The 16,325-nt window shown below is 38.2% G+C and overlaps 1 protein-coding gene across 2 annotated transcripts in view; it reads left to right on the plus strand.

Moving 5' to 3' along the window:
* Positions 1-2,429: 2,429 nt before the first annotated feature.
* The window catches only part of nup93 (nucleoporin 93), a 46,624-nt gene continuing 32,728 nt past the window's right edge, over positions 2,430-16,325 (plus strand). The window contains exons 1-3 of one of the 2 annotated variants that reach the window (XM_049573091.1): positions 2,430-2,543; positions 4,718-4,900; positions 10,174-10,291. In XM_049573091.1, the coding sequence (XP_049429048.1) occupies positions 4,722-4,900; positions 10,174-10,291 (297 nt within the window). In that variant the 5' untranslated portion in view covers positions 2,430-2,543; positions 4,718-4,721. Of the gene's footprint in view, positions 2,614-4,717; positions 4,901-10,173; positions 10,292-16,325 lie in introns of both variants that reach the window. The other variant, XM_049573090.1, reaches the window with a different exon arrangement.

The raw sequence follows: 16,325 nt of genomic DNA on the forward strand, positions 1-16,325 counted from the left end.
AGGGCTCTGTGTAGTGGGATTTTCAAAAGGAGGCATATTTTTTCACCATGTTACAGTTGCAGAGGTCTTACTGACCAGATTTTTGTAACCTTAGACAAAAAACACAAAAGTGTAATAGGAGTGTTTTTTTTAAAGCATGCTCTACCAATCCGTTCATTTAAATAGTGAAGCTGATTGAATGTATTTTAAATTGACAATTAGCCACAAACTAAAAACACTTCTGATCATTAATTCTTGTTAAATAATACATTTAATGTCATTCATTATAAATATATGCTGAAGTAACTTGTAAGTAGTAGTAGTAGTAGTAGTAGTAGTAGTACTAGTTTTTTAACTGTCTAAAGCCATGCTTGTCCCTTTATGGTAAAGGTAGTGATGCTAAGATAATAACATTTATTTATCTGTTTATCTAAGGATGATTATCCACTGTTGTAAATAACATATGTTTAATGTTATTCTTATATTTAATATTATTATATATTGGATATAAAATATATCAATATGATTTTTGAAAATACTCTAATAGTAAATATCCAGAATAACTGTACTGGTAGTGTAACACTGCTAATTCCATGGTAACAAACTTATATACATTGGTGTACTAACAAACTTTTTTTCTCCTACTGTTTTACAAATTCCATGAAGTTACTTCTCATCTGTTTGGTAGAGGGTCTGTATTATAAAAACTATGGGGGGAAAAAAAATCCTTGCCTGAGAAAGTTCAGTCAATATTTGATACCAGTGAAGTCTCAAACTTGTGCTGTCATGGGGTATAAAGTCTGGAGCTGCTCTGTAGACAGATGAGTGGGAGACTGATTTTGTGGACCGGCAGTACGTTTTTTGGCAACCCACTGGACGTCAAGTTTCACGGGGGGTCGCGAGGAAATAAATAAACAGTATGTCTATATCTCCGCATTTCATTCATTTCTGTGTAGAAAACGAAACTTTTAGTTTTGAAGTTTAAATTCATGTTCAAGATATAAACACAAGGGCATGGTGAAGCAAGAACACAAGCTGTATTCACGGAGCCTTCACTTTGCTAAACAAAGCAAAGGGAATTTCTGAAAAAAAAGAAGAATTATAAGAAGGTATCATGGTTGAAAAATTAAAAAGAGATAATACGGAGAATGCTACAAAAAAGTTCTCAGAAATATCAGGAAAACTCATCTCTGATGCAACATTCACAGGGAAGAGTCTGCTGAAAATGTATCATAATTGCTCATTTACACATACTTTCTGCAGTTAGGCATTTGGGTTAATTGTGCAGTTTATAAGCTGTGTTGTACTGTTATTGTTATGAAATGATTATAATATGGAAAACCCATAAAATATGTGGTTTTGGTTTTAGTGCATCTTTCTCCACTGTGCTACACTCCACATTTTTCCATCAATAAAAACATATTAATACTAATCACATAAAGTCAAAGTGACTTAATCATTTGTAAATGATAAGCAACAGGAATTCATACCAGGCATTATCACAAGTCATGCATTAACATGTACCCTTAATATAAAGGTTTACTCAGTAGGTGCATCAAACATTTGTATATTTTACTTGGTTTTGAAGTAATGCATAACTAATTTTCAGGGCCTGGAATGATATGACCACATCAGCATGTGAACATGCTTACAATGATACTGTGAACACATTTAGCAATCTACCAGTGACCTGAATCTCCTGAATGAAATTTGTTATACATATCAGATTTATTATTATTGAGCTGGCCAGGGTGGGCTATCTCTAAAGGTGCACAGACTGAAATAAGGAGTTATGCAGTGGCCACAAAGGAGAAATGGACGTTATTAGGTTATCAGTAAACTGTATACAGTGGTAGAGGAAGTACTCAAATCTTTAACTAGAGAAAATGATGCAATACCACAATGTTAAAATACTGTTACTACTTAAGGTATCGAAAGTATAAGTGCTCATTGTGCAAAATGGTCTACTCCGCTATGTAAGCATCACTTTAATGTTACTGCTGGTATAGCTGGGACTAATGTTGATTGTTGGATACTGTAATAGAAAATGGGCCCCTTAAGGGAAAGAGGTTGGGAACCTCTAATCTAGAACATCTTACACCATTTATTGTATGTGGAGCAGCTCCAGAATTTATACACTATGACATCTCAAATTTTAGTTTAGCACTCTAGGTCTTGAATTTGGGAGAGCTGTTTATGTTTACTAATTTTATTTTATTTATTTTATTTATTTTATTGTCTTAGACTGGAATGACATGTAGGAATTTTGAAAAATGGGCGTAATTACTATTTTAAGGGTTAGTCTGGTTACTCAACCTGGACAACTGGACAAAATGAAGAAACTGACAGACTATCACACAGATTAAATGATTATAAGCAATGAACAGTAGAGGGCAGCAATAAGCCAGTGCAGCCTCTAGTCAGTCTGCCGAATCCGAAGAAGAAGAAGAAGAACATCCGTCATGGACCGAGGATCGTCCAATCAGCATCGACTCCAGAAGTGCCGGGGCAAATAATACACTTTCATGCATGTTGTGTTACTGCTGAGCAAAACTGAATAAGAGGTAATAACTGTGATTACACTGACCCGGGGAATACAGCCAGGATCATACTTAGACCAGTCCCACTCAACAGGTATGAAGGTTGTCTGCTTGCTGCGGTGTGTAATCAAATATTAAGATTTTTAAGAAGAGCATGCGAGAGAGCGTTAGCCCTTAGCCACTTAGCCTGCTAGCTAACTCTGGAGCGCCATTCATTTTGGCGTAAAGCTAACTGATGTAGCTTACTAACAAAGCTAGGTCGGAAAGGGACATTGTCTCAACACGAGGCTGTCATAGTTATAACTACTTTGCCCGTTCTCAACAATTGAAATTAGCTTTCAGTCGGCCTCTTGTAGTTATCGCAAGCAAGGCGAGTCTGTAAACTTGCTAACTTTAGCCGAGGTGTTAGCATCGTGCTAACGCGCAACTAATCTGACAGTCGTTGCACTCCATGCGCGCGCTGCGGTTGTCATTCTGTTTATGTCAGCTGTCAAAAGATGTTCTGGTACTTCTACGTCCTCCAGACTCGAGGTTAAACGAGGTTTCTTCACAGATTTTGACACGTGTTCTATATTTGGTGCATTTAATGTGGTTTATTGCAGCAGTGGTCAAGTCATTACTGTATATAAATAAGTAGCTATAGTTTATGACTTGACCTCTGTCAGAATCCCTCACATTTAAAGGATCCAACATAGAGCATTTAGAGCATTTTCCATACTAACTGTATCTTTATATTCAGTCCATGTGTCGAGTGGCGAAATCAGTCAGATGAATCACAGAAGGGATGGAGTTCAGATATATAAAGCTGCAACGACTAACATTGGTTAATCAATATTCTGTAATTAAGTAATCCTACGTAAATCTGTTTCATTTCTGACGTGTGCATTTTCTACCTCTGTAGTCTCAATGTATACAGTGTACTGTTTACATAGTGACAGTGTTGGATTTGAAATTCAGCTATGACCATGGTTGAAGTGCTGTCTTATAGTTTGAATATGAGCTTGTAAACATGGTTACAAATCCTTCCTACTGAAGTATTTTGCCAATGATTACTTAAAGCAGGGGTGTGAAACTCATTTTAGTTCACAGGTCATATACAGTCTGACTTTATCGCAGGTGGGCCGGACCAGTAAAACCACTGCACAATATTCTATACATAACAAACAGGGCCAAATATTTCCCTTTTTTTGTTTAAAGAAGTACATTTTAAAAATACTAATACTGTTTTACAAAACAGATGACGGACAGCCTGTGATGTCTTCAGAAGAATAAATGCAATTTCAACAATATTTCACAGTTTTTCCAAAGTCGACTACTCACTGTCACTTCATGTGCATTTTTATATACATTTCCACTCCTGTGTAGTAATCCTCACATCACCACACCAAACTAAAGTGAAAGACAGTGTAGTCTGGTCAGGTGAAAAACCTCTGAAGCACCATTTAGGCCTACATGAAGAAAGCTACTCTGTGTTTAACTTGCTCCTGAAACCTGGCACCTCCTTAGCCTTCACAAGTGGATCAGTATTTGGTGTGCAAGGTCATACAGTGGGCTGGATTGGACCCTTTTGCCGGCCGGGTCTGGCCCTCAGGTCGTATGTTTGACAACCCTGACTTAAAGTGTACAGCCAGCAAACATTAGCAGACACTTTGGATACTCCCTGGTGATGCTCTGCCAGACCTGTACAGCAGCCACCTCTACTTATGCCTTGTTTGGGGTTGTTGTTATTGTTGTTTTTGTTTTTGCCTTCAGTCTGGTCTTCAGCAAGTGAAACACACAGTCTCTTGAACTGAGGCAAGGTGACTGACTCAACTGGTCAGTGCCATTGCACTTAATCGCTCTTCCAAATGTTAGGGGTCCTTGTGTTGTTGCATCTACCTAAGCAGACAAAATGTGTCTGTGTAATTCTGTATTATCCAAGTCATTTAAGTTGGTTGTTGTATCCCCAAAACGCTGTTTACCCAGCATGGATGTGAATGCTCAAATTGAAGCTGAAAGCTGTCATTTTAACCTCATTGTCATTGTTTCATGGCAAATCAAATGTGTTGGAGCACAATTTCAACAACAAAGAAAATCTGCATCAATGTCTAAATTGTTACAAACCTCACTTTGTACTGTATACTGTATTTCCTAGCTGTATTTAGATGTAATCCAAATATATCTTTGTATTTACTCACATAATCTTCCTTCCTCTCTAGAGGTATGGATGCAGAGGGGTTCGGGGAGCTGCTGCAGCAGGCAGAGCAGCTAGCTGCCGAGACAGAAGCAGTGTCAGAGCTTCCGCATGTTGAGAGGAATCTCCAGGAGATCCAGCAGGCTGGGGAGAGGCTTCGTTCCCGCACTCTGACTCGCACCTCGCAAGATGCTGCCGACGTAAAAGCGTAAGGAATATGTCAGAAGCACACGGTCATGTTGCACACTCAGAAAATCTCTGTTGTTCCAGTATGTTCTTTTATAGTGTTCACAAATCCTATACAGATCTTAGTAAAACATCCAACATGCTGCTGTAAGAAAAACAGTTGTCTGTCATTTTGCATCACCTGCTGCTTTGGTGTGCCCTTTTTATTCTGGTACTAATAGATGTGGTTAAAATTTGTTTTATATCAAAGGATGATATTCAAAGCCATTTGAAATGATGCTTTCCCAATTGAATATCCTTCTTCTGACCCTGGAGATTATATTATGTGTGACACCTTTTCATAGTTGTACTGGTTTCTGTAATGTATGTCTTAAGATCACACCCTTTGATTTTAACACTAAATAGAGTGGGCATGGATAATATAGTACTTAGTACAATTAACTGCGGAATTGTTGATGAAATTTTAAGTGCAACAGCACCTATTAAAGTAATAGGGTCTTTATCAGGTAGGAAAAAAATGGCTGCTGGCATGGTCCTTTTGGATCTTTTCAGTTAAATTGCACACAAAATCAACTCCCAGCGTTTCTACTAGATGAAGGTTTAACACATCGCTACTAGAAGACCAGGAAGTTGACAGTTATTTTTAGAGAGAGTGGACATCCTTTTTGGAAATAAATGACTCCCCAGACACCTCTGCAACTTTACTCTGGCAAACTGGAAAAGCTGTTTTAAGGGGCGAAATAATTTCATACTCATCTTACAAAAAAACAAAAAGATACAGAATTGAAAATTAAAGAACTTGAAAACACCCATGCAACTAATCCTACTGAAAGCATCTACTATGAACTGCAGAAGTACAAAATGGAACTGAATAATTTCATAAACAGAAAAACTAAATTTCTAATTGAAAGACTCAGACTTAACACATCTCAACAAAGTAACAGATCAACGGCGTATCTGGTAAATCTAGTTAAACAAAATAAGGATAGAACAACCATAACAGTAGTTAAGGACTCAGCAGGGAAGCCACATCATGACCCAAAAGATAGCAACAATATATTTAAGAATTATTATCAAGATTTATACACACTCTCTCACAACCCAAGTACTCATGATATACATAAATTCTTGAATAATATCAATCTACCCCAGTTAACACCAGAACAAACTAAGTCACTCGAACAGCCATTAACCTCAGATGAATTTCACAATGCACTCAGTAAAATGCAAAACAATAAGGCACCCGGTCCTGATAGCTTCCTTGCTGAGTTCTACAAACATTTCTGGTCCACCATTTCACCTCTTTTTTCCCAGAATGATTGATGAATTCCTCACAAATAAAAGAATACCTCCTACCATGAACACAGCCTTAATCACCCTACTTTTAAAACCTGATAAAGACCCCACTCATCTAGCTAGTTATCGTCCTCTCTCTCTAATCAACACAGACATAAAAATCATAAGCAAGGCACTAACAGACAGAATTGAAAAAGTCATTCCCTCCATTATACACCCTGATCAAACTGGTTTTATCAAAGGAAGGCAGTCATCCCATAACACTCGAAAATTGTTCAACTTAATGCAGCTTTCAAACAATAAGAATTCTGAAACCATAATCCTCTCATTAGATGCACAAAAGGCATTTGACAGAGTTAACTGGTGTTTCTTATTTGCAACATTACAGAAATTTGGTTTTGGAGAGTCATTTATCAACTGGATTAAGGCACTATACACCTCACCAACAGCAACCATCATAACTAATGGTCTAATCTCACAACAATTTACACTTCATAATGGCACCAGACAGGGATGTCCACTCTCTCCATCACTCTTTGCAATTTTTTTAGAACCACTTGCAGCCAGCATACAACAAGATAATAACATCAAAGGTATTAGAGCATTATCCACAGAACACAAAACAATCCTCTATGCTGATGATGTTTTGATCCTCCTCCAAGATCCCTTTTCATCATTACAAAAATGTATCTCAGTTATTAAATCATTCTCATCTCTCTCCAACTACTCTGTCAACTTGTCAAAATCCACCTACTCTACCTCTCTGCATGGACCAGAGGGATGTGGCAACCCTCACCTCACAGCTTTATCTCCCCATAGGAAATATTAAATATTTAGGAATTCACATATCCCCCAAGCTGTCAGAGCTATTCAATCTAAATTACACACCATTACTCAAATCAATACAAAATGACCTCAGTCGTTGGACAAAACTACCCATTTCACTTGTAGAAAGAATTTCCAAAAAATGTCAGTCCTCCCAAAAATTAATTATTTATTTGCTATGATCCCTACCCTTCCAAATCCACCCTGGCTCAATTCTCTTAATACAACAATATCACAGTTTTACTGGAAAAATAAAACACCCCGTATAAAGCTTAAAACATTACAGAAACCCAAAACTCAGGGAGGATTAGAAGCACCAAACTTTGAACTTTATCATCTGTCAAGTCAGTTAAAATACATAAAACAATGGCTCACCCCTTCAGATTTTGATTCACACTGGTTAGGAACTGAGCAGGCACTATGCAACACTATAAATATTAAATATCACACCTGTTTTAAAAGTATTGCCATAGCCTCAGCTCTGACAGCTTGGTGGAAAATCTTTTGCATTAAGAGCTCCACAGTTGCACCATCCATTCATTCACCATTATGGAACAACCCAGATTTTACAATAAATATGAAACCATTAAACTTCACATCATGGAAAGATAAAGGTATCACACATCTCCACCATATCATTCAGGAATCCAAAATTATCAATTTTCAACAACCCTATGGGCCCTAGGCGTTTTTGCGGTATTTTTACTGCCTTTACTTTTAAGCTCATATCACAGTCATTATAAAGGCTATATATATATATATATACATATATATATATATATATATATATATACATATATATATATATATATATATATATATATATATATATATATATATATATATACTATATATATATATATATATATATGTATATATATATATGTATATATATATATATATATATATATATATATACATGCTATATCTTGTTTTTTTTTTTTTTCAGGACAATCTGGGCTAACCAGATTTGCCATCATTTCATGTCCTTCTATATGCCTGTATTTTATGTTAATTTTTATATCAATGAAAAAAACAAATCCCTGTGACTAAATTCTTACATTTTTACATGTATCTCAGCATAGCAAGTTGGAAGAAGACATATTCTACCATATATGAAGAGGGGAGACTCTCTGGAATCTGGCAATATAAGAACCATGATGGTGGGACATTCTGTCACTTCACAGCTGTCCAAAACATGTGGTTTGTGCCAGGCAGACATGATTGCCAGTATTTTTTCATTATTGCAAGAAATTCCATTGACTCATTCACAAGTCAAAAATGTGTTTTATCTGAAGGAAACATGCAATATTTACATCTAAGATCATAGAAAAATAGCCTACCCAGTGCACTGATGTCCACCAAGATAATATTTGCCACTTTGTTTGCAGTAAACAAAGTTTGTTGTTGTTTTTCAGTTTCAGTTATATATTGGGGGGCATTTTGGGCACTGGGGGGGGGCGCACATGTCCCCCTCAATGTATATGGTGACTACGGCCCTGTCAGCATGCATTAGGCTACAGTTGTCTGGGTGCGCAAAGGTGAAGTGGCTGGTCTTGTCACACAAAATTTGATGGAGTGTCAACTGGACAGTATGGAGATATTTGCATCTTGAAAGCCGGACTACAAATGTGGATAAACAGGGAGAAACACACGCAAGCCTAAGACGTGGTAAGATACGATATTCCTCACTATATGAAGTGACTGATAACAAGATCTGTATAATGGATTGTAAAGAAATTCGTCAGGTTTTTATTTTGTAGACAATTAATCTGGATTTATAGCGTGATGGGATGACAGCACAATGATGAGTGTGGTATCAGTGGAAAGCTCTGCTCCTGCGCTTCCATGTGATATGCGTGGCATTTCTGTGCGAACCTGCATTCGCGAGTAATCCATCCAAGAGTAATGTGTGTGCAAAGCTGTATGAAAGCTCTGTTATTAGGGATGCACCGAGTATTCGGTAACCGAATATATTCGGCCGAATATTGCAAAAAAAACCACACATTCAGTATTCGCTGGAATAAGTTAAAAGCAAGGCCGAATAATGTTATAGTCAACACCTCCAGTATTTACAGCTTAAGTCGACCATTCTCCCAAAACTTGAAGTATCGTAAGTATAGTAATCTTTTGTAAAGATTTCAGGCTCTAACAAATTACTCTCAAAGATATATACATTTCTTATCAATACCGATACTTGTATTTCTCTCCCAGTTTCAAAGTGGTAACAGGATCTCTCCATCACTCCCAACTCATAATCATATCAAAACTACACTGTTCACAGCCCTAGCTGTCGCCAAGAAAACAGTCCTCCTTAACTGGAAAACAAGAAATCAGCTGAACATAACCCACTGGAAGAACTTATTAATAGATCAAATTTCAATTGAAAAAATGTCTACATCAGTTAATCACAACATGCCCTGTTTCAACAAAATCTGGTCATCATTTATCAACAAATTGACTTCTATAGATGCCTGACTCCCTTTTCACAGCACCACACAATTCATAGCATCTTTGATACATGAACCTACACTGATTCCGTTATTTCTAACATAAATAGATGATACATAATACAAAACATAACTACTCTATATATGCTCTCTCTCACACACACACACACACACACACACCTCCTCACATGCATACAGCCTAACACTTCACTAATAAGTTTTTCTTTTTTTCTCTCTCTCATTCTGCCATGAATATAATTTTGTCCTATTCCCTTCCTCCCTCTTTTATATTTGATGTTTACTGTTGTTTTGTTTGCTTTGTGTTTGTTTTGTCTGTTTGTTTGCTTGCTTGCATATCTGATTTGTCTGTTTGTTTATTAATAAAAAAAATAATAAAAAAAAAGTAATTTTCACTGATGGTCCCCTGTGACACATCTACACACAATACAGGCTTCTTGTCTTCTTGTTTTAACAGATATGTAAGATAAAGTTTCACATAGTTGTGTTCAACAGTTTCAGTCTTTTATGAATACCATTTATTTATTTTAAACAAACGCTGTATAATTTGTTTGCAGCCACAGTGGGTGGAACTTCAACAGTAGCAATGCCTCTTGTGCCCTCTAGTGGTTGTGTAACAAAACTACAATTCATTGTCAATCTTGCTTTCAGTTTAGTCCTGCCATTTCATTTATTAATTCTCATCATCTCTCTGTCTTAATCTCAGGTCCATCCTCCTTGGTTCCAGAGGTTTAGACATCTTCCACATTTCTCAGAGGTTGGAAAGTCTCAGCGCAGCCACCACTTTTGAGCCCCTGGAGCCAGTCAAAGACACGGACATACAGGTATGAATGAACCAGTAGGCTATGATTCATGATGATTTAGCTTTGCTGTCTTGTGACATTTAGATTGCTTAGATTGTCTCAACAGAGAAAGACTTTGGTTTTGTGTGTGTGAAATGCAAAAAGACAAAGTCCAATTTATATAGTTTCAGATATTATAAAAATAGAGAGTGATTGGTCTTTCTCTAAGAAACCATCTTTGGCTGAGCATACGTACTTCAAACATTGGCTTGCAGAGAGATTGCATTTGCCAGATAACCAGGAAATAAAATGTGTTTTGGGGCCAAGGAATGGAAGTAACGTTAATTAGATACGAATGATAAAATCTGCCCGCAAAGTGTATTTAGTTAAGGTCTGGAAAATGTCTTAAAGTTTTAATCTTGTTACTAGGGGCTGGTAGGAGTGGATTTTCAAGGGGTGACATGTACATACACACAGGCACCCTAGGGAGTTTATTATTTCCATGGAGAAATAGGCTTGCAGCGTGACCAAGGGGCTTTGTTACTGAATAATAGAGAAAGATTATTGCAGTCATGGGAGATGTACTGATGAGCATTTCCTTTCTTTTTTTTTTTCTTTTTTTTTTTAAACACCTGCTGCCTTGAAGTATGTGGAGACATGTAACAGGAGCGAGTCTTACACAGAATTCAAGGAGCTGAACTGAACCCCTGTAGAGTTGCACCAAATATAAAAAAGCTGTCTGTCTGTTATACATATGTGATACATGATAGAGATAATACATCGATTCTCATGAATAGATTAGTTCACATTAGTTTATTAGTTCATATATTTGTTCACTTTGTCATACAGTTAAACAGCTGAATCGTGTCAGAAGAAACCTTTGTCACATTTGTGGTAGATACATAATTTGTATTTTGTCATGTTTAGTCAGGTGTAAACTAAAAAAGGTTTACAGTGGTAGGCTGGTGGGCAGCTTTACTGTGAAGCAGGGAGTGGAAGCATTACATTAGCAGAAACTTAACTGGTGCGACTCTATTACAGCTCCAAACAGAGTGGATGAGAAAACACTAAGTGTGATAAATTGCCTCAATTGATGACGTTGGGTCTGAAGTAGGGATGTCAGCTTAGGTCAGTTTTGCTTTCGACAGTCTGACGCCCATAAACAGTTAAGTAAACGGATACTTTTTTAACAAAAAAACAACTGTAAAATGAAATGAAATACAAGAGATGCCAGTGCTCAACATTAACACTTGCCCAGGGTAAAAAGACTCTGTTTTTGAGATAGGAGGGGCAGGTATTAAAAATATTTTTCAATACTCAGAAGAAGGAGTGAACATCCAACGTCAGAGTTAATTACTAACGAGCAGAACCTTACAGCCGGGCTCCACCAGCTGCAAAAGTAAGCGTCCCGTCAGCGTAGCGTCGCGGCGTATTCATTTGGGCTCCACTGACTGCGTGGAAGCGACACATAGAGAAGCCAGCGGGGTTGTTTACCGTTTGCTGAGCCATGAAATGTTAAAGCATTTTCCACTTAAGTTATTACATATATTTGAGTTATCTACAAGTTTACTGTTCTGTTTGTCATCTACTCGCTTTCAAATGTCCGCCACGGACATTTACACAATGTCACGGATAAACATGGGTAAATGCATGAAAAAAAATCCTCATATATCACCTCTGATAATGGTTTATTCATTTAAAAACACATTGTGCTCGTTTAGCACACTATTTCATGTAGTTTTTATCTGCTGGAGGGTCGCGTAGGGCAGCATAGCGCAACAAAAATAGAAGAGCCGCATAAAATAGAGAGTTGTCACGCGACAGGTGGTGGTTGTTGCGCCGCTCCCGTTGCCGGTGCAGCCACTGTAATTGATTAACGGGGGCGAGCTGCTACGGGACTCGCGCTGCAGTTAACACTACTAACAGCGTGAGTTAATGTCTCTGCACATGTTGAGCTTCGAGCTATGTTAATACAGACACAGGCTAATATAACATGATGAGTTAGAGTTGTTCGAACCACTTTTGGACTTGTTTGCCCACATATTTGTACCGAGAGGTGTTTGGATCCGTTCTGCTACTACGTCTGCTTCTTGTTCTTCTTCTTCTGGTGGACCAGGTGTGTTAAGTGCGTCTTTACGATGCATACCGCCACCTATTGCACCGGAATTGTAACGACAAGCTACAATCACAGACACTGAGTCCCATTATAATGTGTTTATGAGCGAGGTCGAACAGGTAGCGCCAAAAGCATAAAAATCTATATGTGGCGGAGATAATTTATTCGTGGCGCACCGCCACAGATAAATGAATATATGGGAAACACTGATTCATCATGGCGGCGGATCTGGTTCCCAAACCAAATGTTAAAAGAATATTCCAACGATTTGGGAGTTATGCTGTTTCGCTGTCATTTTCATATTGAGACATGATCATCATTTTTGTGTCTGTATGTCCAGTGGCTGGGTCTAAGCGGTTAGCATTGGGGTCAGTACGTCCAGCGCTGTGATCCGCGGAGGGATACATCGGTGAGCAGGCGCAGGCACAGACGTAGCCTGTAAACAAAACTCAGCTGTTTATTTAGCCTAGCGATATCTCCAGACTATAGTCGCTGCAATGGATGACTTTGAGCGCGATTTTTGAGGAGTTTCTTGTAGCGGACACAGATCCACAGCCATACGTGTTTGAGCTGGAGCATACAGATGAGGAACCCCCAGGTGTTGGATGCTGAGCAGGCGAGAAGAGAGGCTGAATCTTCCGGAGCGGCGGAGCAGCAATGGACCGAGGGGAGACGGAGGTCAGGCGAGAACTGGTGGTGTAGCTGCCGGGCTAGCTAACATATTCCTACGGAGGTGGAATCATTTTGCTGCACAGAATAGGCTTCGGTGCTACCATCGTTGGGGAGATATATCATCATCATCAGGAGGAAAACCGCTGCAGAGAGTGCATCACAAGGAGTGAAAACTTTGCAGCAATTACTAAGTTAAACTGGAAAAAATGCCCAGGCCTGCAGGAGCTGAGGGACAGCTTTCAGTCGAGTGAGTAATATCGTCCGTGCCGTGTCTTTGTTTGCTTTTACCGAGTGACCTAGCGTACCTGTCCCAGAGCCAGCTGCAGCTGCTGCTCACCGGTGTATCCCTCCGCGCAGGGCGTAAACACACTATAGTTCATGTATCAAACCTCTTCTGAAACGACTAAAACAGACTCTCGTTTTTTGAATTTATGTTTAAACATGTTTATTTTAAATGCACATGCAGAAATGCCAGCTTCAGGGTTTCTGTAACATTTATTTGTTCACTTTTACTGTAGGCAACAATATCCATCATGTTGTCTCAATATGAATATGATAGGGAAAGGGCATAACTCCCAAATCGTCGGAGTATTCCTTTAAGTCGCCAATTTGGGCACATTTTGGATTTGTGCGTCACTCTGTCACCGCTGTGAGAAAAAATACATACCGTCACAGCCCTAATCAAGTAATATTACTCCAACAAGAACAGCTACTTAATCAGTTTAGTTAGAATGATCCACAACAGTTGGTATGAGAAACTGACCTGTTTATTGTGAACAGGGGTAAATAAACAAACTTTAAACTTGAACATTAACATGAAATAAAAAATAAAGCTGGTTTGCTTTGGCTGCTTTGGCCCCTTAATAAATAGAAAATAAATCAACACAATAAATCTTTAAAATGTCTAACATTGAAATTAAAATAGCAGCAAGACTCCACACACTTGTGCTTTGGCTCCCTAATAAATAAAAAATAGATTAACACCGCAAGATATTGTTGACATTTAATAAACAATGCAGCCTTTCCTTTTCAGTTATTTTTGTAGTGTCAGTGCCAGCCTGGTGCTGCTGTTTCCTGAGTGTCTGCATGCTGGCCTGGTGGATTGATAGTAAGTGCTGGAGCAGATCATTGGAATGGACTGCTTGAATTGCGGAGTGCTGGGCTGGCCGGAAAACCTGGTCCGATCCGATGCCAGTGCATGTTTTTTGCTAATATCGGCAGCCAATATCAATCCGAATATCAGATCGGGACATCCCTAGATGGGCATAATATGTAACACGTCAGCGTCAACCTCTAGTCTCATATAACATACATGTCGGCGGCGCTTTCTAAACAACAACAATAGCATTAACGTGTCAGTAACAATCATTTACAATCAAGCAATCAATTTTATATATAAAACCCAATATCACAAATCACAATTTGCCTCACAGGGCTTTACAGCATACGACATCCTTCTGTCCTTAGGACCCTCATAGCGGATAGCGAAAAACTCCCCCAAAAAAACCCTTTAACGGGAGAAAAGAGCAACTGAGGAGGGATCCCTCTTTCAGGATGGACAGATGTGCAATAGATGTCGTACAGAGCAGATCAGCATAATAAATTAACAGTAATCCGTATGACACAATGAGACAGAAAGAGAGACAGACAGAGATGCAGGACAGACGGTAATGACAGTAGCTTACAACAACATTAATGAAAGTAATAATATTATAATTATAGTTCTGGCTACTGTGATACAATATGTTGAAAATATATATTAATATCTGATAGTATAAATATGTGACAATAATCATATGTGATATTAACATTAGTAGTATGACTAATGATAACAGCAGCAGCAGGAGGCATCTGGCAGGACCACGGCAGCAGCACAACCACACATGTCAGACTATCCAGACACCAAGTTAACCGTAGGATTTTAAATTCAGTTCGGGATTTTATAGGGAGCCAGTGCAGAGAAGCTAAAACAGGAGAAATATGATCTCGTTTCTTAGTTCCTGTTAGTACACGTGCTGCTGCATTCTGAATTAGCTGGAGAGTTTTTAAGGACTTACTAGAGCTACCTGATAATAGAGAGTTACAGTAATCCAGCCTTGAGGTAACAAAAGCGTGGACCAATTTTTCTGCATCTTTTCGGGTCAGGATAGGCCTAATTTTCGCAATATCACGCAGATGAAAAAATGCAGTCCGTGAGGTTTGTTTTAAATGAGAATTAAAAGACAAATCTTGATAAATGTTACTCCGAAGTTTCTTACGGTAGTGCTAGAGGCCAGAGCAATGCCATCTAGAGAAACTATGTCATCAGATAAAGAGTCTCTGAGTTGTTTCGGGCCAAGAACAATAACTTCAGTTTTGTCTGAATTTAACATCAGGAAATTGGTGCTCATCCAGGTTTTTATGTCTTTAAGGCAATTATGAAGTTTAGTTAATTGATTACTTTCTTCTGGCTTCATCGATAAATACAACTATGTATCATCCGCATAACAATGTAAATTTACAGAGTGATTTCTAATGATGTTACCTAAAGGAAGGATATATAGAGTAAATAGGATTGGTCTGAGAACTTTGCGGAACTCCAAAACAAACTTTAGTACGTAAGGATGATTCATCATGAACATGAACAAACTGAAAATGATCAGATAAATAAGATTTAAACCAGCTTAGTGCAAAACCTTTTAGGCCAATTAAGTGTTCCAGTCTCTGTAGCAGAATTTGATAGTCAGTTGTGTCAAACGCCGCACTAAGATCTAATAAAACAAGTACAGAGACGAGTTCTTTGTCTGAAGCAATCAGAAGGTCATTTGTAATTTTAACTAGTGCTGTCTCAGTGCTATGATGCACTCTAAATCCTGACTGAAATTCCTCAAATAAAGTATTATCATGGAAAAAATCACACAGCTGGTCTGTGACTACTTTCTCAAGGATCTTTCACATAAAGGGAAGATTAGATATTGGTCTATAGTTGGCTAACACCTCTGGATCCAGGGTGGGCTTTTTTAGGAGAGGTTTAATTACAGCTACCTTAAAAGACTGTGGTACCTAGCCTGTTAATAAGGATATATTGATCATATCTAATATATGAGTGTTAACTAAAGGTAAGACTTCCTTAAGTAGCCTAGTTTGGATGGGGTCTAAGAGACACGTTGATGATTTAGATGAAGAAGTCACTGTGGTCAATTCTTGAAGAAAAAATGGGAAGAAGCAATCCAAATATATATTAGGTCTTACAGCTGTGTTTGAGGTTAGATAGGTACTATTTGAAGACAGGACGTCATGAATTTTGCC

The sequence above is a fragment of the Epinephelus fuscoguttatus genome, linkage group LG4, assembly GCF_011397635.1.
Source record: "Epinephelus fuscoguttatus linkage group LG4, E.fuscoguttatus.final_Chr_v1".
Lineage (NCBI taxonomy): Eukaryota > Metazoa > Chordata > Actinopteri > Perciformes > Serranidae > Epinephelus > Epinephelus fuscoguttatus.